Here is a 24,116-nt window from a genome sequence, read left to right on the forward strand (position 1 = left end):
CTTTCCTTTTCTTTTGCATCGCTGTTCGCTATTCATGAATTTGTAAGATTAGCTTTTTTAGTTTTTAGATTGTTGTCAATATTTTTTTGTATTACTTTAGATTTAGGAAGATTTATATAACATTTGGTTCTGCACTTCTTGTACTCATCATTTTTCTTTTTTAGTTCTTCTCTTACTAGGGTTGCCTGGAGAAGATCGCTTATTAGCGATAAGGCCGCCCGTTGTATCCCTTGTAATTAAAAGTATTGTGTTATTTGTGTATCTTTCATTCTTATTGCAACGAAGTGTGAATAAATGCTTAAATAACAGTATTGTGTTATTTGTGTATCTTTCATTCTTATTGCAACGAAGTGTGAATAAATGCTTAAATAAAAGTATTGTGTTATTTGTATATCTTTCATTCTTATTGCAACGAAGTGTGAATAAATGCTTAAATAAAAGTATTGTGTTATTTGTGTATCTTTCATTCTTATTGCAACGAAGTGTGAATAAATGCTTAAATAAAAGTATTGTGTTATTTGTGTATCTTTCATTTTTATTGCAACGAAGTGTGAATAAATGCTTAAATAAAAGTATTGTGTTATTTGTGTATCTTTCATTTTTATTGCAACGAAGTGTGAATAAATGCTTAAATAATATTAATCTGATAACGTAATAATATATTTTAATGATGATGTAGTGATAAAATTATATAATTGACTATGATGATATGGCTCATAATGTAATTGTAACTTCTATTCTTTGTCACAATATGCAAAAAAATTGCCACCATAACATGTTTGTACCATATTCTTGCAAATAAATAATAATTATTACAGCTTCTATGAGACTGCAAGTGCTGGAGGAACTAGATCCACCCCGTAGAACACGAAAGCGACCACAAGATGGTGTTTGTGTACAGCTCATCCGCCTCAAGTGGCTGATACTTTTGGCGTGGGAGACGAAATGCATTCCTCAAAATATCGCAGAGAGAGAACTTGGAGAAACTGATCGTGGTTTGAATTTATTATTATCGTACTAAATAGTGGATATACATAATATTAACTGGACGGTATCGTCATTTCCAGCTGTCCAGCGCCTCGCCTTACAGTTGTGGACGAAGTCTTTTACTTGCTCGGTCCTTGTTGTGATCTTTTGCCTTCTGCGTCCACCACGATCGGTTTCTCCAAGTCCTCATCACCAATTTGCTGTCGGCATAGATAGGCGAATGTGGAGTTGGGTCAGGCTGGATGTATTGGTGCGCTCCGCGTTGGTAAGCGGTAAGTGATATTAGTTTTCTCCGCAGTATGATAGTGATCATTTATTTATGCTGGATGAGGAAGAACTATACATTTGACCTTTCGAACTACGTAATATAATTAATGTTAATACCTTCGTGGACACGGAAGTAACAGGATTACACTTTTAAAACCTTTAACAGATTTATCATTGCCTAGTACAATGCTTGCAATTGTGATATTCTTTATAATACGTCAGACCCCAGAGAGTCTTTGTTCATACGCGCGCGTAAGGTCAAAAAAGATTCTCATACCCTAAGATCGATAAATTTTTAATAATATAATTGTTTCATTTTTATTGAAATACACTTATTTCCAACATATAGGTACAGTATTAACAATATTCTTAACTTACATAAGAAATAGGAAACAATTAAAAGTTTGGTCCCTGTGGCAGTGTACCTTTAATTATTTAAATTATAACAAAACCAGTCGTGGGGAAATGAAGAATTTTTGAAGTAAAACTTCTTAATCGGCTTAGAAAAAAATTACCGTCACATTTTTCGGTTACGGCTTTGCGCATTTTTGATTCGAAGAGATTCGAAGCCATTAATAACAAACAATTCAATACAATTAATAAGGTAAAACAAATAATACTATATTTGTAATCATGTCTCTGATTAATAAGCCTTTTGTTAAACTTTATCTAATTTAATTTAACCAATTTCTATAAAATTGCAAATTGTAGATGATTGTTCGAAAAATAAGGTCATAAAGAAATTTGATTACGTGTTGTCAACAGTACACGGACACATTTTTTAAAATAAATATGTCAGAATTTCGAAAATCAGTTAATTCTACATTTGAAGAATTGGTACGTACTTTCAAAGTACCCTTAGCGGTAATACTTCAACAGCAGCTGGTTCCACATTAATGGTTCGCGGCAGACCTTGCCTTAAGCGCACAGGTGCAGAACAACGAACGTCCGATGATGAAACTCAGTTACAATTAATCCGAATAAAATCAAACATTCACCATACGATGGAAGATACAAAGACATCGGAAGGATTTTACCACACCAATCGATCGCTCGTTGATCGATTGGTTTGGTAGCTTTAATTGATACCGGTCGACTAACCAATCGATTGATTGCCGGTCGATGGTATCGGTAAACGTAGATCGATTGACCCTGGCTATATTCCATCAGTTTCATTGCCATTCAGAACGCAGAACAAATGAAGGGCGTGCACCGGGTGACATGGGGAGCTCAGACAGCTCGATCGACATCGACTTATCCATTCTCCCATCGATTGATGGCATCTACCGACTATCGTACGATTGGTGGTAACACCTTAACGCAAAGGGATTACCGCTCGGAGAGGTCGTTGACGATTCGAACCGCTCTCCGTATAGATTTCCAGCACGAATACCTCACCGACAATGTAAACAAATACAGTATAACGTGACGGCACAGAATTCTTACTCAGAAAGTGTATAGTAATCAATCGTGCGTCGGAGTTTTTCTAGCGAAATCTAAAAATACAGTTTCAACACTCGCATTAGCATACGCTATGACAAAGATTTCCCTTTATATGAGGTTGTTTACACCTCAATTATGACTACATATATACTTGATAGTATATCCTCTGTAGAAATATACATTTTACGAGTTGTTTTAGCAACTATGTGTTAATTATTTTCTGTATTTACATTGTATATTCGCGGATGCTTCCCGGTCCCATGTGACAATACAAGGACCCCTCGTGATGCTGCGATATTGCGGGCTACTCGATTGCGAGGAAGATACATGGTCTGGTGCTTCTTTTTTAAATCGTATTGAACATCACTTATCAAAATTTGAAAGAAAACACCTTTTAACTGGATTGAAGAAATTTCCAACGTTTCGCGTGCTTTACTAGCGTGCGTGGTCACGGTGACTAAAAATTATGTAAATAATTATAAGTTTATAATAATAATACATAGCTTCAATCCGTTTAATAAGTGTTTTCTTTCAATGTGTAAAAGCTATGCTAACAAAAGACAATATTTTCTAAATGCAAGTCTGACAGACGAGCGATGGACCATGGTCGAATCAGTCAGGCCCTATGGGGATACAGAGGAACATCGAGATGGGCGGATGCCTACATCAAAACGGTTGGAGCTGGACACAGTTTGTCCATGACAGAGATGCCTGGTAATCCTTATCGTAATTGATCTATTAGGTCCTTACATATGAAATTGGCGTTTTGTCGTACTGGCCACTTTGACCTCAAATACCTCCTTTTTGGTAAGGAATTTCAAATTCAAATTTGTACAGCTATTTACGTTTATGTATTTGTGCTTTGATGACCGTCATTCATTTGTTATTTTTTCTTGTTTTTTTCTGTTGGCGTCACTCATTTTACAAAATGGAAAACTTAAAGTATCGCATTATTTACGAGTACGAGTTCCGCCGTGGCACTAGTGCTGCGGAAACGACTCGAAGGGTGAATGATGTGTATGGCGGTCATGTTGCAAAAGAAAACACAGTTCGTTTTTGGTTTCAACGTTTCGTTCTGGAAATTTCGACCTGCAGAACAAGCCCCGTGGACGGCCTGAGACCCAAGTTGATAATGAAGTATTGAAGGCTATTGTGGAAGCGGATCCATCGCAAACCACGTCCGAGTTAGCTGCAGGCTGCGGTGTTAGTGATAAATCTGTTTTAATTCACTTGAAGCAAATTGGGAAGATTAAATAGCTTGAAAGGTAGGTACCTCACGAATTGACTGAAGCAAACCGGCAAATGCGCGTCGACTGCTGCGTTACATTACTGAACCGGCACAATAATGAAGGTATTTGAAACCGAATCATTACCTGTGATGAAAAATGGATTCTTTACGATAGTCGGAAGCGCTATGGTTGGATCCTGACCAGCCAGCCAAATCCTGCCCCAAGCGAAAATTAACCCCAAAAAAGTTACTTGTAAGCGTTTGGTGGACTAGTGCTGGTATTGATGATTGATGTTTTCTCAAATCTGGCCAGACTATTACGGCTGATGTCTATTGTCAGCAATTGCAAACCACGATGGAGAAGCTAGCGGCTAAACAACTTAGGCTGGTCAATCGCTCCACGCCACTGCTACTTCACGACAACGCTAGACCACACACTGCACAACAGACGCACCAATGCACCAATTTAGAAGAGCTTCAATTGGAATGTCTAAGACATCCTCCGTACTCCCCGGACCTGCTCCAACAGATTACCATTTTTTTCGAAATTTGGACAGTTTCTTGCAAGGGAAAAATATTAACTCTGATGGGGCAGTCCAAATCGCCTTCACAGATTTTATTGATTCCCGTCCGACTGGTTTTTTAGTAAAGGGATCAATGAACTACCTATGAGATGGCAAAAGTGCATAGAAAACAATGGTTCATACTTTGATTAATTAAATATATTATATTTAAAAATATTCGACTTTTTATTCCTCCCATACAAAACGCCAATTTCATATGTGAGGACCTAACATTACAACCCAAATATACTTACCTACCTATACCTTTAATGGGAGCAGTTCCTCGCTGTATTGCGCCATTCGTTAAGCGAGGAAGGCACCAGCTCTGAAATCACTGGTACTATCTACCAGTCGCCTGCTTAAATCTTTGATTAGCATCTGTGCACTGGAACCCCACGGAAAAAGAGTCCCCAAGAGTCTCTACTCTTCCTTTATAATCTAGCCTGCGAAAATTTAGTACACAGTAAATTTAGTAAAACAGGAACAATACATGAATTCATAGTTTATTATGAAACACTAAATTATGTATAGAAAACATTTGTTTGGCCTAAAAAGCGATGTTTACCTCGCCGCGGTTAAACAAAGGTAGATTGTAATGAGGAAAAATATCGCCATACACGGTAAGCGATCACACATTCCGATATCTGACGTGTTTCATTGTTACCAACGTGTTTACAGAACTTGACAAGGAAGAACATCTACACAATCCAGCTACCAGTGTCACCCATATTTTTTTATTAATTAATTTACATAGTAATAATATAAATAATTGACAATTACAACAAATTTTAAAAGTTTCCTCCCTGTGGCGGTGTACCTTTAACGCTGGCAGCATTTCCTCGCTGTATTGCGACACTTATTCCTTGATTGAGGACCAGCTCTGGAGTCACCGGTACTATCTACCGGGCGCTATCTTAAATCTTTAATTATCACCTGTGCACTTGAACCCCACGGAACAAGAGATTAATAAAAAAAATTAAATAGATTTCTATTATTTATTATAAAGTAATTAAACAATAATAAGTTGCTTATTGCTTTCGAGCGATCTCTTTCAGATTGTAACGAAAAATAAAACCATAAGATGAACGCAAAACACATAGGATTACTTAGGGACATGATGTGAATTACATGGCCTCAGGGCCAAAGTATTTGTGAACAGGGGGATTTCAAGTATAATTATCGGAAGAGCGTAGCTATGAACTCCAATTGTTCTTTAGATCAAAGTTTTAAAGAGGATGAAATATATCAGATGGAGAACGTGAGCATCACGTAGCTGATGGAACGCAGATATCGGTGATCGTATTTAGACCAAATATGTAACGGATGCAGATGTTTTGGAGACGAACCACTTTATTAAGTAATTCATCAGATCTGAAGAGCATGGTTGCTTAGTACTGTAACAGGAGTTTTAGTGCTAACAGTGACCCAAGAATTATTAAACTAGATACATAATAATAAATCTACACTAGACCTATACATTATTTATTTCATGTCTCACAAATCCCCAGGAAATGAAATCGTATTGGTCTGCCAAGCATCAGCAAGTATACAGTAACTTCATAAAGAGTAATGGAAGATGGAAAAAATGTTGCTGACAATATCCAGCGGTAGTACAAACTCAACAATTTTATTCATATAGTTAACTAAGTACATATATGAACATCAACAAAGAGATCTCAAATTGTTTATAAATTTACATATATACTACTTGTTCGCAAGTCGAGGGCGTAGAGCGAGCAAGATGAACTAGCAAGAACTTTCCGCCACACTTTTTAATCGCTAAGTTTTGAATCATACACTGGATAAAATCAATCCCTAGGATTAGGATCATTTATATAATCGTTATATTAATGAGACTTTTGAATTTATTTAGTGATAATTCTTTAATTTTGCTGGGGTGTTTGTTGTAAAAACGAATACAAATTCCATATAAGGAGTGGTTTATCTTCTGAATCCTGGTTGGTCGTATAGATATGTTAAAGATATAGATTTTACGGATCGTTACGAAATACGAAGCGTTAAATTTTACTCAAAATATCCTTTATAAAAACCTTAAGTTGTGTAAGGGTGTCTCTGTGATGTTTATTTATGCAATAAAGAAAATGTTATGTCAAGAATCTCGTTAAGAACAAACAGCTGCTTAAAAGCTTATTGACACAAAATAGACGGGATACGGGATACTTGTAGTCTAGTGCTTTCAAGAGGCAGTGCATTATGTACTAACAGTATATAAAGCTTTTGTATATATGCTGTCACATAACAAGCTAAAAATCTGGCGATTAAAAATAGAGGCGGAGTGTTTATTGCTATTACAACTTCCACGGGTTATCACGAGTGTTCGACTTAACCATGTCCTTCACGAGCGTACCAAAGGGCCGGCAACGCACTTGCGAGCCCTCTGGCATTCTGGCTGATCACCTGCAGTTAAGAAAAGGAGAGGGAAAGGAGTTTTTTTATCTCCAACAATAAAGACCTGAAGAGGTTTGGATGAATCCTGGAATATACCTGAATAAATACATTCACAAACTAGACTTCCATCATCAAAGAGCAATACCTAAAATACTGTCTCTCTCTTCAGTCGGTAGCTCATGTCTGAGCGCCGTGGTCAGCAAGGAATGATTTGGAACGGGACAATCTGTTTCCACCGGCTTCCGTCCAGCGCCTGTCTTATAACAGTGTACAGTTTTGAGGACTTTGAGTCTTTCACTTGATCGATCCTGGTTGGTGAACAGCCACGTGCAACAGCAACCGCCTTCTGTGTTACCAACAACGATCAGTTTCACCAAGTTCTCATCGCCTCTGGACATTGTATGGACGACTGTAGATTTCCAACTGTAAATTTTAATTACAATTCTGGAAAAATAATGGTAACAATAAATGCGAGTTGAGGATCGTTCGTAACACAAATTCCAATTTTCATTCAATTCAACAGGTGTGAGTGAACGAAACTGTAAACAAGTTAAACCGAAAACTGTTCCAAGGACACATACAACCGCCTTCAGAGTTAGTATTTACTGTACAATAAAAATAAATATACCTAATATTTTTTAAGAGGCTCACCTGGTGTTAAGTGGTACCGCCGCTGCCGTAGCCGATTCAAGGACCCTAAGTCGAAGCGGTTCGGAAATACTTCAGTGAACTGGTTCCACATAGAGCTGGTGCGCGGCAGAACAGCCTTAAGAAACGCTCAGTTGTGGAACGACGGACGTCGAGGTGATTCGGGTGGATTTCGTATTCCGTCTCGATTAATCCGAACAACTTCAACCATGGTAATTGCGTTAGAAGATGCGTAGTGTAAATCGGGAGAAACCGAAAAGTGGAGCAAGAAGAAACTGGTGACCAAGGTACAATAAACAAAAAAAAACCTGTTTGGTTAGGAATTCCAGATTCAATTCTTTACTCAATTGGAATGTCTAAGCCAAGGCCAAGGCTCCAACGGATTACCTTTTATTCGAAAAAAACCAACTCTGATGGGTCGAAACCACCTTCAAAGATTTTATTCATTCCCGTCCAAATGGTTAAAGGGATCAATGGACCGATAAAAGCAAACGTTCATAGCATTGGTACATACTTTGATTAATTGAATATTTTATATTTTTATTAAAAGATCAACTTTTTGTGTCTCTCATATAAAGACCTATTTCCACGCATTGTTAATTTTTTATCCTTGAATCTCAAAATAACACCTGAATAACGCAAGGTGTTTATGGCACACCTGGGATGTGATTCCTTAGCTCCATGTTTAGATGTAATAATTTGTATAAATTATAAAAACTTCTAGTAAAGTTCTACATCTTTTGGAGGTGTAGGGAAAATGATGAGAGTAAATTATTACGATGCGCGCGCACGCCGTCACAAAAAACCGACACCGTGAAGGTAACAAAGCCAACATTAAAAAAAAATCAATTTCTTTAATTTTATTTAACTAGATAATGCGTTATAATAAAACTTTTAATGTATTAAATACCTTTTTATATATAATAAAATTAAAATATTTTTTCTTGTTACGCCAAAGAAGTATAACTTCCAACGCGTGTACATAAGTACATACATACACATACATTTTTTCTGTTTGTTGTAATGTTTTCGTTTCGTTTTTTTTTTATATTAACTGAACGCACTGATGACATATGTACTACATATGTCATAAAGAATTCGTGACGTGGTGAAACTCCTGAGGCACCAAGGTTCCTGATGTTTCCTGAAGTTTTAGTTTGTGTATATAAAATAAATATCTTATCTTTCGGTTATCAGAACAATAACATCGTTATATATAACGGTAGATAATTGCGTAATTAACTAACTGTGAACGAGCGGTCGAAATTGCGTTATAATTTTAGATTAATGTAAATATAACTGCAGAAAACAATTAAAATTAAATTTTTCTTTTAATGTACTTTTTTAAAACCACAGACTATAAAATAATGTTAATTTGTCGAATCACGGCTCAACCGCAAAACAGCTCCAAATATTTTTCTATATATTTTCATCACTACCAAGTTCTTGATGGGGGTTTTAGGGTACAATTCATTAGAACTTCGTAGAGGTTAAGCTATAATCAAATTTGGTTTAAGCGTAATTAAAATGGAGACGGAAAGAGCATACTTTCTGGGAGAGATCAGTCACGGCTCGCAATGTCCAGCGTCAACAAGCTCCTTTTTCTCTGTTACTCTCGCTGCTTAATGGGTTTCTCGACTCATCACTGGAGAGCGACCTCTTTGTGAAGCGTATGGGGGTTAAGATACTGTGATTTAAAAATATACTTGGAAAAGATTTACTGGTTTACTGTCAATTTTGTAAATAGCTTAATTGTATTTTATTTTTATGTTATTTTTAGTTATAATTTGGCCATGCATGGGCTGTAAATAAATAAATAACGCGGCAATGTTGTACCATAATGTGGTGGCGTATGCTCTTTAACCCCATAGAAATTAATTAAAACATCCCACGTGACTTTACAGTACGTCAGAGAGCGGTCCAGCATCACATACGAGGAACTGTTTGGCCTAGGGGAAGATAGTCAGAAATTTAAGTTCCCTTCTTCATGAAGAACCACTAGGATAATATTTCTACCATAACGTTGAGAATTCCATTTAGCTAAATGTCATCATGAGGCAGAGTGCGAAATTCCTTATAACCTCGACCTAAGTGCGCTTTCTAAGGCACTTTCTGCCGCATCACATCGCGTGTTATGGAACCAGCAGACTTTAAGAGCGTACCAACCCGCAACCCCTGGAACACCTCGGTAAAGGCGATGTAATGGTTAAAAGTTTTGATAGACCTGTTTCTACGTTAGAACTTTCTCTGTCATTAGCAATGACTATCATAGTCTGTGCCAATGCTTATATCAGCTAAAACCTTTTCTTTAAAAAAAGTCAATCACACACGACGACACGTTATTATAATGAAAGCGGTTTTTTTACGTTAACATTCGTATATTAATCGTGATTTGTATTTGGAGAAAAGGCAAGGTTTTCTGCATATTTAGATAACTGCATTTCATTCCAGATCATATGGCATGAGTCTTCTGACAAACTTTTTTTAAAACAAAACACTTGGCCGGCTAAATTATATTCGATTTATATTCTGACCACACAAACAAACACCGCATACACTTATGATTAGTTAACATGTATTAGACATACAATATAATATGTATTTACATATATGAATTTAATTCGTGTAACATATGCTACACATACACCCACAGCGTTGAACAAGATTTTCAAAAATACCAAATCTATATTATTCTACTATTGTTTGTTCCAACCCCTCTGAGAATAGCAAGTCAGGTAGAATTTTTTCCGACTCACACAATTACAAGCTTCTACGAGTACTACGTAAACAAACACGTTAGACCTATTATTGGAAACGACAGTCTGAACTAAAGTCCCGTCATGGGTCCAATACAGCCGAAGCGCACCAATTCTTAAAAGACCGGCAATGTGAGCGTACTAAAGACACTGCACATATCCAAATCAATCAAACAATATTTTATAGTCGAAATGTACGGACGTAAATTATCCACGGAAGACAAATACATAACTGCTACGTGTATGGTTTAAACAATATCTTCACCCCGATCTATAATAAAAAGCCCGACACATTTTTGTGTTAGACGTCGTGAGAACCGGCTTGACTGGGAACCGCAAAGCAACAGGTATAGGGCACTGACCCACAGTCGACATGAATGGCAACACAGTTCAGCTGATAGAAATAACCATAATATGTAGGAGAACCCTAATAAATCTTATAAGCTTAAAGATGAAACACTTATGTGCCATTGAAATTGAAAGGGATCGAGTTATTGTTCTTATAAAAATACAAATATTGTTTTATGTTATTTTCATAGTATTGCTAAACGATAATATTGTACGGTCACATAGGCTGCTATAAATGTAAACATTTCCAGGATTTTAACAACAAATTCTTATTTATATATATTATAAATAGTAACTGATACGTAACAAAACTTTAATTTAGTTACCGACCTTGTCTATGTATTGTTGTTGTTATGGAAACTTGTGCTTGTCAGTGTAATTCTAAATTTAAAAGTTCTTTGATTTCAAACGAAATCACGATAAATTTATATTAACTGTTATTCGAAAAGTAAATAAGTAGGTAAAGCCACTCACCTCGCAACTGAACGCGAAACGCGTTGTTTCGAGTTGTTGCCAGCCGTGTCCTTTTGAACCTTAAGGTCTACTTTCGCCGATGCACGCAAGTATCCACCATATACGGCCCTCTCTCGTTACTCGAACTTATTACGCGTTCAACAAAACAGTAACGTACAATGGAACGGTAAATTACGTTGCAAAAAATATAATACACTTCACACACACTGAACTAGTGACTCACACAGCACCGCACTTCAATTTGAGGTTATAAAGAAGTTTTTACAACTCTAGGCCACGGAAGAAAAGTTCCAAACTTTTGATGTCGGAATCAATTAAAACCATCGACACTCCACCAAGGGGCAACGTCGCCGCGCGAATGGCGATTGGTGAGCGCCGAGCACAGTGTGGCCAACTTGAATTTTTAAATTGATATTAATTTTAATGTATTTTTTAATTTAACCTTTACATAATATGTACATAAAATTATGATATTTTTAATAAACATTTCTAAAAATATGTTATTTTTGTACCCACAAATCATACCAAGTATCGTTGTGCATCACAGCCTAAAAAACACTAAAGACAATTTTGGTCGCTGATATAAATATTATGGTAATTCATTAAACAAGTGAACCTTTTCACTACATCATAACTGCTTGTATTTGCAACAAGTATGGAAAGGTTGGGGGATGCATATTTGATGTTTTTATTTTCAAATAGTAATAAAAGTAGTTTAAGGTAATGAAATGAAAATATATTATTATTAAAAAAAAATTGCTGTTAGTATGACTATTTATATCACTTTCTTTGTTTTAATACAGTTCGTAAAGATACTAAAAATCCTATAAGTACCAAAATCTATGCAACAATTCACAATGTTGGCAACCCACGCCAACTGCCCGCTATGACTCGTGAGGCGAGTCGAGACGCAACTCACTTTTGTCTCATTTCGGCATGGCAGTCGAGCGTTGAGAGAAATGCGTGAAGAGTACCACCTTATAGTATTTTAAGTAAATAGAGTAGGTAGGAAATATACACCGTTTACGATACTAACAATCTGCCCCCTTTTCCTTCACAATAAAAACTTTAAAACAATTTGGTAATAAAATAAGTTTTAACTCCAAAGACGGATATCGGAATTCATTCATTCTGGTTTAGTTAAAAAAAAAACAAGGTATAAAATTGTAGAGAATATATTTTCAATTGTATTATTTAATTAATTAAATATTAAAAAATATAAAATTACTGTACATTTCATTGCAATAATATGACAAGTTGATACGAAATACCGAACTATAAGAATTGTATCCAAATTTAACAATATATAGCTTTGTATTACATTAATTATAAAAATAAATAAATGTCAAAATAATACATCACCAGATCTATATACACAAATTCATTTTAAGCTTACTAGTAACACTTATTATTATTGTCTTATCAAATCTGGTCCGTCGGGTACCAATAAATTTGTTGAAACTAATAAAGGATGAACTTTAGTAGGTTTTTCACTTAACCTATCTAAAACATCAGGTGCTATTTTATTAAGGAATGCTGTCCGTAATGTTAAAACTATGGTATTCAAAAAACGAAATATTACATAAATGCCACCAATAATAGAAAATAGTCTTAACATAAATTGCAGTAAGTTTTCTCTTTCTTGGTATACTTTAATTTTAATTGCTCCCATATCATATTTTAAAAAAATTCCCGGCACTCCATGCGATCCATGCGTATGACTTATGGGTCGCTCCAACTCTTTAACAGAATATTGGAATGTTTTTATTGATTCAAATGTTGTATCTACATCAGTAGGAACGACCTCAATAAAATATTGGTATAACATGCTCTCATCTGTTGTTATTTTTTCATCACCTTCTAGAGGATATATCATACCATTTGCAGGACTCCCAAAACTGAGCCTGTGGATTCTATGGCTAAAGTTTTGTGGTGTATCATCAAATAGCATATTAAGATGGATATGACCTCGAGGTAAATGAAGGCTTTTGCCAGCTGTTATATGAAAATTGCCAGCAACTTTATTTAATGTTAGTACTCCATGGAGCCTGCATGCGTCTGGTCTTCTATTTGGTTTATTTTTCCGCGGCGGGATCGTTGCCCTGACAGAACCATGACCTTTCTTCCATAATAACTGCCAAAGAGAATGATATTCTTCTCTTAAGTATGAGTTTAAATACTTCACAGCATCAAAAGAATCTTGTTGCTCCTGTGTTAATTCAAACCATGTATCTTCTTCTTGTAATTCACCAAATCCAAACACGCTTTGTGAAGTAGAGTCTAAGATATCAGCACCTAAGTTAGAGCATGGCATAGCGACTGTTATATCGATATTTATGCGTAACTTTTCATCCATGTCCGTGTCTGGCATGAATTTAAATACTAAATTGCTATCTAGAAAGTATGTCACTTCACTGTATATAAGGCACACAATAATAAAAAGCGTTATAATAGAGAACGTCCCGCCCACCGGTGTACTATCCACGTATTCTTCGGGAACTTTAGTAAATGCATCAAACTCTTTAACTTTATCTATAACGTTTTTCTTTCCTCGATATCTTATCATTATTCTTTATTAATACCCAGGTTCTGTGATGAGTGATAACAAGAAATTTCAAATTAGAAAGCACAAGAAAAACAAAATGTTTCAACAGTTTGTGATTGGAAGACAATTGTCAAACAATATTATATGTAATTAAAAACTAGTTGCAGACAGACAAATGACATCCACGTCGTCGAGTGTCAATAGTTATAGTCCATTGTCATGTCAATTGTTAATGTCAAATGGTGAAAATTGAAATTGAATCTGATTGATGATTCTTGCTGTGAAATTTAATTTACGCTAATTTCAATTTTCTATTTATATCCTCAAACTAACAAAACATTTATGCAGTCAGACGATGAAAACTGTGCGTTGCATACATGCTTCGACTTCCTGAAAACCGCAGTCATGGGGTGCTGCTATAGTATATGCCACAATGATTCAGATCCTCAGGTAAATTTCACCTCAAGGTATTTGTGAATTATAAATATAAAACTATAATAACATCAACCACACCTGACGATATGACGCACAAATTATTCATTATATTCAATTATAATAATAATTACGATTACAAAAACAACAGTGTAAAACATCTACTGTTATCATAACTTCCCAGTTTATTGCCTTTTTATCTTTTTACACTATTATTGAACCTGGAAATAGATATTGTAGCATATTTTAATTTCTGTTTCTCGTCATATTTAATGAATGATATATTGTAGAAGTTTTTAAAAATAATTTTAGATTTCTTTTATGTTGCTAGCCATTATTTACTTTACTGAAATAAAGCAATTGTAGGCAGGCTAGTGATTTATTTGACAGGAAATCTTGCCAATAAGAATGTTACCTCCATTAATTTAAATACTCTATTTTATGAGATACCTTCAATAAAACCTGAAAGGTATTTTAATTATGTTGTTAATCTGCTTAATAAGTAGGTAACCTAGCTATTCTTATAAAGTAGGTATTATCACTATATAATTAAATTGATAGACCTAGATATTTTGCTGCAATCTGGTATTTAATAAACTGTTTTATTATAAACATGTAATGAGTCACATGAATGAATACAGCTATTATTTTACAGTATTATCAATAACAGTGTATTGAATAATTTATTTCCCTTTACAGAATTATGTTTTATTAGAAGGTAGATATACTCATATTGTTCTTGTGGTTTATTTATTTTATTATATTTTACATTTAATTTAACAATTTATAATATTTATTCTTGAGGATATATTTATAACTACTGTAACAAATTAACATCTATACATGGCAAAAAGCAGACGTCTTGTTGTGATTTTTATGCATTAGTCCATGTGGAAATCAGTTGTTCTTCACATTGAATATGATTATAATTTGATAAATAACATTACAGGATAATGTCCCTAACGAAAGGACGCATCTTCTTGAGGTCCCCGAGCAGCAGCAGGAAACACCATCTCCTACCATGTGTGCTTCTACACCTCCTCGAAAACCAGATGAGCAGAGTGCTCTAAATAGGATACTACATGAGACTGCTACGTGAGTATCAATCTAATGATTAAATATTAAATGAAATTATAATAAAAATACAATTCCATCTCATAAATTCAAATCTTATATTACATTTGATATCTGATTCTTTATAATTGTGATTGTAGAAATCTCCTTGTATATATGTGTTTGTAATCACACTCTTAAACAGCTGGACCAATGTTGATGAAATATTTTGTGTTCAAATGGATTCCAGAATGGTTTAAATTTACACTAAAGTACAAGTGTAAGTGTGTATTATTTAACTATAAGTTAACTATTACAAATGCAAAATGTGTAAAGTTTTTGCAATTATTTTGACAAAGAACAAAAATTATAGAAAACAGATTTTTTTAATCTTATCAATGTATCCTTATTTAATGATATTTAATAATAAGACACTTAATTCTATTTCAGTAATGTAATAGATGTGGGGGCTCTAGGCCCATACTCGCTAGAAGCTAATGCGTATAGTGAACGAGTGAGAGCCTACACGGCCAGAGCAGCTTCTGCAGCACTACCTCCACCGGTAAGGCCGCATTGACTTTCTTTGTGTATGTATGTCTAACTTCTCCATCAAGTATGATTAAATGGTAGAAAAGTTATCCAAAAATTTGTCTTAAAGTAAAAACTTGTTGAAGCTTTTTACTAGTACTATAGCCTTTTGAAGTCGGGCCCTAAGATATTCTGTGGCTGAATATAGGCATTCTGTGGCTGAAACATATCAACTTTTTGGGTCTAAGGTCTAATTCCTCACCATTTTTTCAATGTAAGAGCTAGTGTCAAATGCACTGTTAGACAGTCGTGCACAGTAGAGATTGTACCTACCTAGTGATGAAAGTTGAAGTTAAGGTTAAGGTCAACACAGCTCGATCGTATGACTAATATTTTTATGAGATATTTTAATTTAAAGTCTTTAGGTGTGGGAATTTAGGGTCTGAAATTTGGGGTATAAAGAATTTTTTTTAACTTTTGGGTTTTCTTTATCTGGTCTTAAACATCCCATAGGCGTCATGCAGGCTAGTTTGCCCCACTATCCTATAAATAAAATTACTCGCTCAGATAACATTTGGGAATCTCAAATACCTTGGACTCCAAAATTTACCTGACACAGAAGACTAATCATTTCCTTGTCTTTTAAATTGAACTAAAAAAATCTGCTAAGACTAAGTATTGTTTCAGTGTTCCAGTATTTTAATATTAAATTACTTTCAGATACCTGTAAAATTATTAGCTGACGTTCCACCGACCCTTTCCAAAGTGATTCTCAATGGTCCGCCACCAGATTGTGCAGATAAAGAGCTGGTAAGTTCTGTAGCTTAGAACATAGTGACAAATTTTTCTATTATGTGTTTCACAAGTGTATTTTAATACTTGGTCCTACGGTAAAGAAAAACATGGTAGGTCTGATGGCACTGAAGGCTGATCACTTGTCTATTAGGAAAAAATATACAGTATTTATTAGAAAATAAAATATTTTATCTTCAAACTTTTAATTACAGATAACGAATGCAGTGAAGAAAGCCGCGGCGGCCATCTCCGAACTCAGGGTGGAGCATCACGAAGATTTGGTGGTGCCCTTCAGAGTGCCATAGCGCAGGAATGGGGCTTCGATGTCTGACGACGCCCCTGACGTATAGACTGATGTCTGATGATTTATGAACGTACTATAAGCTTCAAATAACGAATTAATCTTAAATTTAAAAGAAACCATTTTTTTTTAATTAAAAAAATGATTTTTTTTTTTGTTACAAAGATTCAATCCAAATTAATTTTAAAATTTACCAATTTAGATTTATATTTCTGTAATGAATTCAAAAACTACTGTACCAATTTTGATATTGGAACTTTTTTTATATTTAAGTATGCAGTTTATTCCGAACGTAATAGCTAATTAATGCTTATAGTATGTTATGTACACAATTAAGAGCTTAAAGCTTCAATGGTCGTAATCTTTGTTAAAAGTATTATACAGGGCGTTACTCATAGTTGAGAAAACTTTCTTCTAACGGATATAAATTTGAATTTATTTAACTTAATATTTGTTGACAAATACGATAGTCTATTGAATTGTTATAGCGCCATCTATCGGCGCAAAGGTGGTACTTATTTGGAGGATTTGTTATGTAGTGTAAAACGTTTATATCCGTTTTAATCTTAATACATTTGCACTTTTACTTTGTAACATTCTCTATAACATAAGACTGAAATTAAACAAACAGAAATTATACCTACTTTCAAAATAGTTATTTGATTTTTTTAAAATCTTGATTAATTTATGATTTTTAAAGATCTTAATTAAATTTAGATTTTTAAAAATTTAAATTAATCTAGATTTCTTAAAAGTAAAATTAACTAACAATAAAAAAAAATAAGATTTTAAACAAAAATTAATTTAAATTTTTAATTAATTTTAATTTAAATACGTTAACCTTATACAGTAAATCAGTTCTATTCCCAAATTTCTCAACTTCTTTAGGGTTCTCTCTTGAAATTGCCTGGTAGCAAAACTATATCACTTGGAAATTACAGAGTATCAACGTTTAAGAGTTTTACACCCTGTATAATCGATATAATGAATGTTATAATGTTGCCAGTTTATATCAAAAACTTTTCTCTTCATTTGTGTATTATTTTGTTTTCATTCAGATAATATTAATCTAAATAAAGGGGCATAAAAATAAATTTAATAAATGGTAAAATGTATGGACATAAATTTTGGTCAAATAATAAAAATCAAAGATGCAAATACAGTAATGGGTAAACCGGTAAACAGGTAACAGGGCAGTGATTAACTATCGAATCAGTCGATTAATAAAGGCAGTGAACAGGTTTAAAATAATTATAATAATCTAAAAATTTATAATGATGCCCCTATATAACTGATGTTTGTTTACCGGGTTTATGTATAATTAATATTACTTTCAAATAGTAATATGTTAAAATTCTGATTTAAGACAATTTTAAAAACCTAGTCTATTTCTTAATTGAACTCTGCCAAGTAAGAGTATTAGGTGAATCTTTGATTTATAATCCTCAGCTATGCTAGATAAGAAATATTGTATATAATGTATTTTAATATAGCAATTTGTATAAATAAATTTGTAATTCCTTTGTCATTAAGATTGTCAAATTCATATATAATAAAAATTTATTCCTGTGGTCATTTATTCCCTGTTACCATCTATCAACAGGGGTCAACTTAGTCCAGATGTCTTGAAAGTAGTGTATGTAGAAAGTCGATGACTAAATTTGTATGAAAATGACAGTTTGTATTAACTAATTTTCATACAAATTTAGTTTTCGACTTTATACATAAGTATACCCAAATAAGCTGAGTGTCATCATTGGATGTTGAGGCAGAATATTAAAATCCACCCCTAATCAACTCGACGACCGTGTTCAGCGAAGAGTGGTTCAAATTGTGGACGACCAAAACACTCTGTAAGGGCCGGCGCCCACTGCCGGCACGGCACGGCATGTCATGGCAAAGGATTTCAATACTAATTAAATTATTTTGAATCTTATCTCAATAAGTTTAGAATTTACGTTACCTTATTTTGATACCACGATGCCGCGACGTGCCGCAGGATGCCGCGGCATGACGCGACACGCCGCAGGATGCGGCGGTATGACGTGACTTGCCTTTTCATTCCACGGGATTCCGCGGCACGCCATTGCATCCCGTGAGACATATGGGTCATTTTTGGATCGAGGAATTATGATTGCTAGCTAGTTGAAATAAGGTTGAAACTTGTGCAGCATTTCGATGGGGCGCATTCCGGTCGGTGCGCGGGGGCAAGGGAGGGAGAAAACGCACTGGCGCGCGCGATTTTTTCTCTCACACTGACTGAGCGTGGCAAGTAATTAGCACGTGCGTACGCGATACAGTAAATTACTTCACGTAAAATACGGGAAAATGGATGAAGAGAAATTGATTAATCTGGTTCGTTCGCATGAGTGTATATACGATGTCTCCTCTCGTTTCTACATGGATCAACATATGAAAAGGAACGCATGGCAGAAAATTGCAGAAGAAATGAATACAACACGTAAGTTATTTTTTTATTTATTTTTTGTCAGAAATAGAAACTAACATCTATTAACAATTTCATTTTGCCAGTACACGTTACCAACATTAGAAAAATATTCCGTGAAACAATCTCTTACAACCATCCCTTCCAGATTATTGAAAACTGTATCATTGGTTCTATCGATTGCATTATTAGTATTAGAGCCAAGTGCCTCCATAGAATGATCATCAATGATAAAGTTATGCAAACACGTGCTTGCTAGTATAATGTTGTTAACGTACTTTGGTTGAACTTTTATACCTTTTTGAAATAGTTCAAATCTTTCTTGTAACATTCCAAAAGCATTTTCTACAATACGCCGTGCTCGACTTAAGCGATAATTGAATATCCTTTTTTTTTCATCATTTAAAAGATGTGAGGGGTATGGTCTCATAATATTTTTTGTTAGTGGAAAGGCTTCATCAGCAACAAATACGTGGGGTAATTTTTGAGTTGAATGTGGTAAAGCTTTTTCCGGTGGTATGCTTAAAAAACCATTACGTAGTTTCGAACCAAATTTGGAGCTTTGAAGTATACCGCCATCGCTATTTCGACCATATGCTCCGACATCTACAATCACAAATTTGTATTTTGCATCCACGACAGCTAATAAAACGATGCTAAAGAACTTCTTGTAGTTGATATACATACTTCCACTGTTATTAGGAGCTCTAATCTTGAAATGCTTACCATCTATGGCCCCAATGCAGTTAGGAAAATTCCAAAATTTATCAAAGTCGGTTGCAATTGACTGCCATTGTTGGCTCGTGGGTTTCGGCAATGCAGTAGATCTTAATACAGTAAATATTGCTTGACAGGTTTCGTGGACTATTTTACGCACAGTAGTGAATCCCATACGATAGCTAAAAGCTAAAGACTTAAAAGAAGCTCCTGTTATTAGATACCTGTAACAAAACAAAAAAAAACATTAGTAGACGACTTAAAAGCGTGTGTTATTTAAAATACTTCATTCTTGTTACAGATGAAGAATGTCAGAAGGCATGGAGCTGCCTTCGTAACAATTATAGAAAAGCCTTAAAAAACAGGGTGTCCAAAAGCGGTGACGCTGCCAAAAAGAGGCGACCAATTAAATTTGAAAAGGAACTTGAATTTCTGCAAAAGTTTTTTCAAGATAGACCTCAGCTCTCAAATTTAGACTCTTCTTCCGACGATACACAGCTTTCCGAAGATACGCAGAATATCGAAAATACACAACCTCCCAATATAGCATCAACTGTTAATTTTCCTGAAGCACAATCGCCTGTATCTCAAATGTCGTGTTCATCCCATGCATCAGATTCTAGACCAGCTAGACATGTTCGTCAGCGATCATACATGTCATCGCAAACACAGTATACAGAAACAACAGCAGAAATATTAAAAAAATACATTGAAAACCAAAAGAAGGAACAACATCCTATGGAGATATTTTTTCAAGCAATGGCGGCAACAGCGAAGACTTTGTCACCAAAATTACAAGCTGAAATAAAACGCGATGTTTTACGTATTGTTACTGATGCAGAAATAAAGCATTTGGAAAATGTGGAGTTAAGTTCAGTTGTGCAGCGAAGTCGTCCTTCGACATCAAGTTCAGGATTCGATATTTCAAATGAATTTCATTCATCTCAGCAATACGCACCAACTTCTGTTGCCAGAACCCATAATACAACTATCGAAAGAAGAAATCCTTTACACAATTTTTCTTCATTTAATAAGCCCGAACAACAATATAACTCCGAACCAAACTATGGTACTACTCATATAGAATACATACCTACTCCTATATCCAGACATCAAAATAATAGTGATATATATGACAATAACTCCAATATTCAATTGCCGGATTATGAAAACTAAATTTTTTATAATACTTTCGCTTTTTATCATACTGTACTGTACAGTGTTATAATATAGAATGTCGGCCGCAGACTATGGAACAAAACGTGGGTTAAGCCGAAAAATAGCTTAAGCGTGGCCCCACTTTTGCCTTCCAAAGCGTTGTCTTGTAGGTTGAGTAGTCTGTGGCCCCATCGCATGCAATATGTAATATGCACTAACCTTAGACATACAGACAATCTCTCTGTAACAGGTATAGGCGATCGAAAATTAGTTTTGATTTTCTTTATATGCGATTTTAGCAAATCACTTAACTTTTCAAATTTTTCATAGTCCATTCTGTAATAATCATAGAATTTTCGGATGTCGTATCTCAAATCATTAAATAAGTTGCTGAATTCACCATTTGTAGATCTTGTTCTCCATAAATTATGCACCCAGAGTTGTCTGTTCGTCAAATTAGCAGTTCTTATTTGTCTCTCTTCATCTTCAGCTAGAAGTGCTATTAATACTAAATCCCAGTCAACCATAACGACACAACAAAATGTTCTTTTGCGACACAACCAACTTCGAATACGCGCGGAGCAAAAACACAACCAACTTCGAATACGCGCGGAGCAAAACTAACCAGAGTGGCTGGGCTTTCAGCAGGATGCGGAACACCGCGGGATGCCATTGCACGCCGCGGGATGCCACTGCACGCCGCAGGATGCCATTGCATGCCGCGGGATGCTCTGCCATGACATGCCGTGCCGTGCCGGCAGTGGGCGCCGGCCCTAAGGTCTTGATCCCTTGGCGTTGCTTAGAGAGCTTAGGGGTCACTCGGCATCTTCTACATTTATCATGCATTCAGAGTGGTTCAGATTAATACCTACAGCTGAGTTTCATCATCGGATGTCGAGGGAGAATACGAAATTCCACCCGTATCACGCGAAGAACAGCGTTTTCAAGGCAGATTTTTTCCGCGCACCATTTTTATCATAACAAGCTATTCATTTACGTCCATCTTTGTACGTAGGCCTTCTCAATTTTTCGCCAACTCCACCGCCATTGCAGCCTGCATGCTTTGTGATGCTGTTGGTGTGCCGAGCTTAGCTTTAGCTTTTACATTCTATTCAGGCTGTACACATTTTAACGCGCTGTTATACCCTGAGCATGTAAGAGATGTGGCTAACCTCTTGATTGTCTAACATGCTGAGTAATCAAAAGGAAGGCATATAAGCATACCAAGCGGGAGCAGGGTTAGTCGATTGTCAGTGTACATTAAGAAAACAATTTTTAACCGGTTTAAAGCTATTTGTATTATTATAAACGTACTTTACATAATTTTAAGTTCATAATAATACAAATAGTTTAGCTGACGCAGTTTTCCATACTTGTGTGCAGACCGCAATCTATGCGAACTAAGCTATGTGAGCTAACTATAATATGCGAAGCTAAGTTAGTTGTGTATGCCGATGCGCAGCTACACGAGCCTAGCTAAGCCCCTCCCGCTACCCCGCATACCCTTTGCACATCCTTCGCCAGTGCTGTTTAGTGTTCTTTGTTGTACGCACGATCGTTTAGTGAGCTTTGGTTTAACTTAGTTTAGCCTTGGCATAGCTTAGTTTTCGGTCTGTTTTGTTAAAAAATTGTTAGTGTGTAAAAGCTATGTTAACCAAAGACTATACGAGTGTACATTAAGGTCACACCTGTTTCTTAATTACTAATTTCTAAAATTTCTTCTTTAATTTTTTTTAAAGATTATTTTAAGTATCCGTATAACATTGAATGGTGGCAGCGATAGGATACGAAAATCCGACTCCGAAGATCCATGATATTACCCCGAGTGTATTTTGTGTTATAATTAATCAACATAATTTTATGGTCTTTTCTAGAGAGTGCAGTTAAGTGTTACAATATATGTTTAGTGAGCTATGCTCAAGGTCACTGTGATCATTGTTGCGCTGTAAGTCCCATATTTATCAGAGCTCAGAGTTATGTCTGGTGTCTGTATTCCTTTTTAGATTTATATTTGCGACTCATTCTTTTCTATATCCTATTTTATCTAAAGTCATATGGCTAAAAGTCTAAACACTGAGGATAGTAGTTCCGGCAAAACTTCAGAAATTGATTTAAACATTTTACTTAAATTCATTATCACATTCGAGAAACGGTCACGTGAAAAATTAGGTCCATTCTAAACAAATTGCCAAAATGCGATTATTATGGCCACACTACCGCAAACCGATGTCCTTTAAAAATGTATTCTAAGTAGGCTAGAAGGAAAGGTAGAATCAGCGTGTTCAATTAGAGAATTTAATAAATGGTCTCAACTTGAGGACCTCTTGAAAGCTCAGTTTGGCGATAAAAAACATTATTCGAATCTTTTAGCAGACTTACATGATTTTAACCATGAACGAAACCATCAGTCAATATTCCCTCAAGGTAGAATCGTGCCTATCAAAGTTATTAGCTGAAATTAATATTTCAATACCTACGAAAAAGAAAGACGAACTCGTAGGATGCGTGGCAGCGATGCAAGATCTTGCATTAAATATTTTTATTACCGGCCTTCAGCCACGACGTTTTACTATATTTAGACGTAAAGATCTATTGACACTTTCTGAGGCAATAGCTTTGGCAAAATCTGAGGAAAATATACTAGATATGACATATAGAAAACAATGATATACCACGTCGTAACTCAACACCTAATCGGTTTTAGAGACCAAACTTTTCCTCAAATAATACTAAAATTGTGATGACATGTAGATATTGCAAAAACATGGTTCACAGTATAGAAAATTGCCGTAAGAGACAATATAATAACAGCCGTAACTCTAATCGTAATCCTAACTCTAATCAAAATTTTCTCTGAATCGCGCACAACATATTGACACACATTAATTACCAGGATAATAGCGGCGAATATAACTTCCAAAGTAATTTAAACAAAATTGATTTCCCGAACAGTATCCCCCGGGAAATAAAAAACTAAATCCCAACGCCGATACCAAATTAACGCTGTATCCACTGAAT

General features: G+C 35.2%; 5 protein-coding genes across 6 annotated transcripts in view; 2 read left to right on the forward strand and 3 right to left on the reverse strand.

The window, feature by feature from the left end:
* LOC123717618 overlaps positions 1–11,470 on the reverse strand; it is a 97,858-nt gene extending 86,388 nt beyond the window's left edge. Inside the window, exon 1 of the mRNA XM_045673699.1 lies at positions 11,124–11,470. The gene's annotated coding sequence lies outside the window, so the exon portion shown is untranslated. The remainder of the gene's footprint in view (positions 1–11,123) is intronic.
* Positions 11,471–12,355: 885 nt separating this feature from the next.
* On the reverse strand, positions 12,356–13,785 carry LOC123717894 (endoplasmic reticulum-Golgi intermediate compartment protein 2). Its single transcript, XM_045674145.1, has one exon. It carries the CDS (start codon positions 13,687–13,689, stop codon positions 12,535–12,537), a length of 1,155 nt encoding a protein of 384 aa, XP_045530101.1. The 5' UTR covers positions 13,690–13,785; the 3' UTR covers positions 12,356–12,534.
* A 135-nt stretch (positions 13,786–13,920) lies between these two features.
* LOC123717879 lies at positions 13,921–18,356 on the forward strand. Its single transcript, XM_045674127.1, has 5 exons — positions 13,921–14,118; positions 15,050–15,195; positions 15,604–15,715; positions 16,402–16,491; positions 16,689–18,356. The coding sequence occupies exons 1-5, from the start codon at positions 14,011–14,013 to the stop codon at positions 16,779–16,781; spliced, it is 549 nt and encodes a 182-aa protein (XP_045530083.1). The 5' UTR covers positions 13,921–14,010; the 3' UTR covers positions 16,782–18,356.
* Positions 18,357–18,662: 306 nt separating this feature from the next.
* Positions 18,663–21,671, forward strand: LOC123717837. Its single transcript, XM_045674076.1, has 2 exons — positions 18,663–19,238; positions 20,242–21,671. Exons 1-2 carry the CDS (start codon positions 19,106–19,108, stop codon positions 21,114–21,116), a joined length of 1,008 nt encoding a protein of 335 aa, XP_045530032.1. The 5' UTR covers positions 18,663–19,105; the 3' UTR covers positions 21,117–21,671.
* On the reverse strand, positions 19,240–21,625 carry LOC123717836 (protein ANTAGONIST OF LIKE HETEROCHROMATIN PROTEIN 1-like). Of its 2 annotated transcripts, XM_045674074.1 has the most exons (3): positions 21,318–21,625; positions 19,950–20,164; positions 19,240–19,829 (listed from the first exon to the last, which is right to left on the reverse strand). In XM_045674074.1, exons 1-3 carry the CDS (start codon positions 21,623–21,625, stop codon positions 19,279–19,281), a joined length of 1,074 nt encoding a protein of 357 aa, XP_045530030.1. In that variant the 3' UTR covers positions 19,240–19,278. The 2 variants fall into 2 exon arrangements, with proteins under 2 accessions (XP_045530030.1, XP_045530029.1); XM_045674073.1 differs by having other exon boundaries at positions 19,240–20,164.
* Positions 21,672–24,116: the final 2,445 nt, after the last annotated feature.

Source organism: Pieris brassicae, chromosome 13 (assembly GCF_905147105.1).
Source record: "Pieris brassicae chromosome 13, ilPieBrab1.1, whole genome shotgun sequence".
In the NCBI taxonomy this organism is placed as follows: domain Eukaryota; kingdom Metazoa; phylum Arthropoda; class Insecta; order Lepidoptera; family Pieridae; genus Pieris; species Pieris brassicae.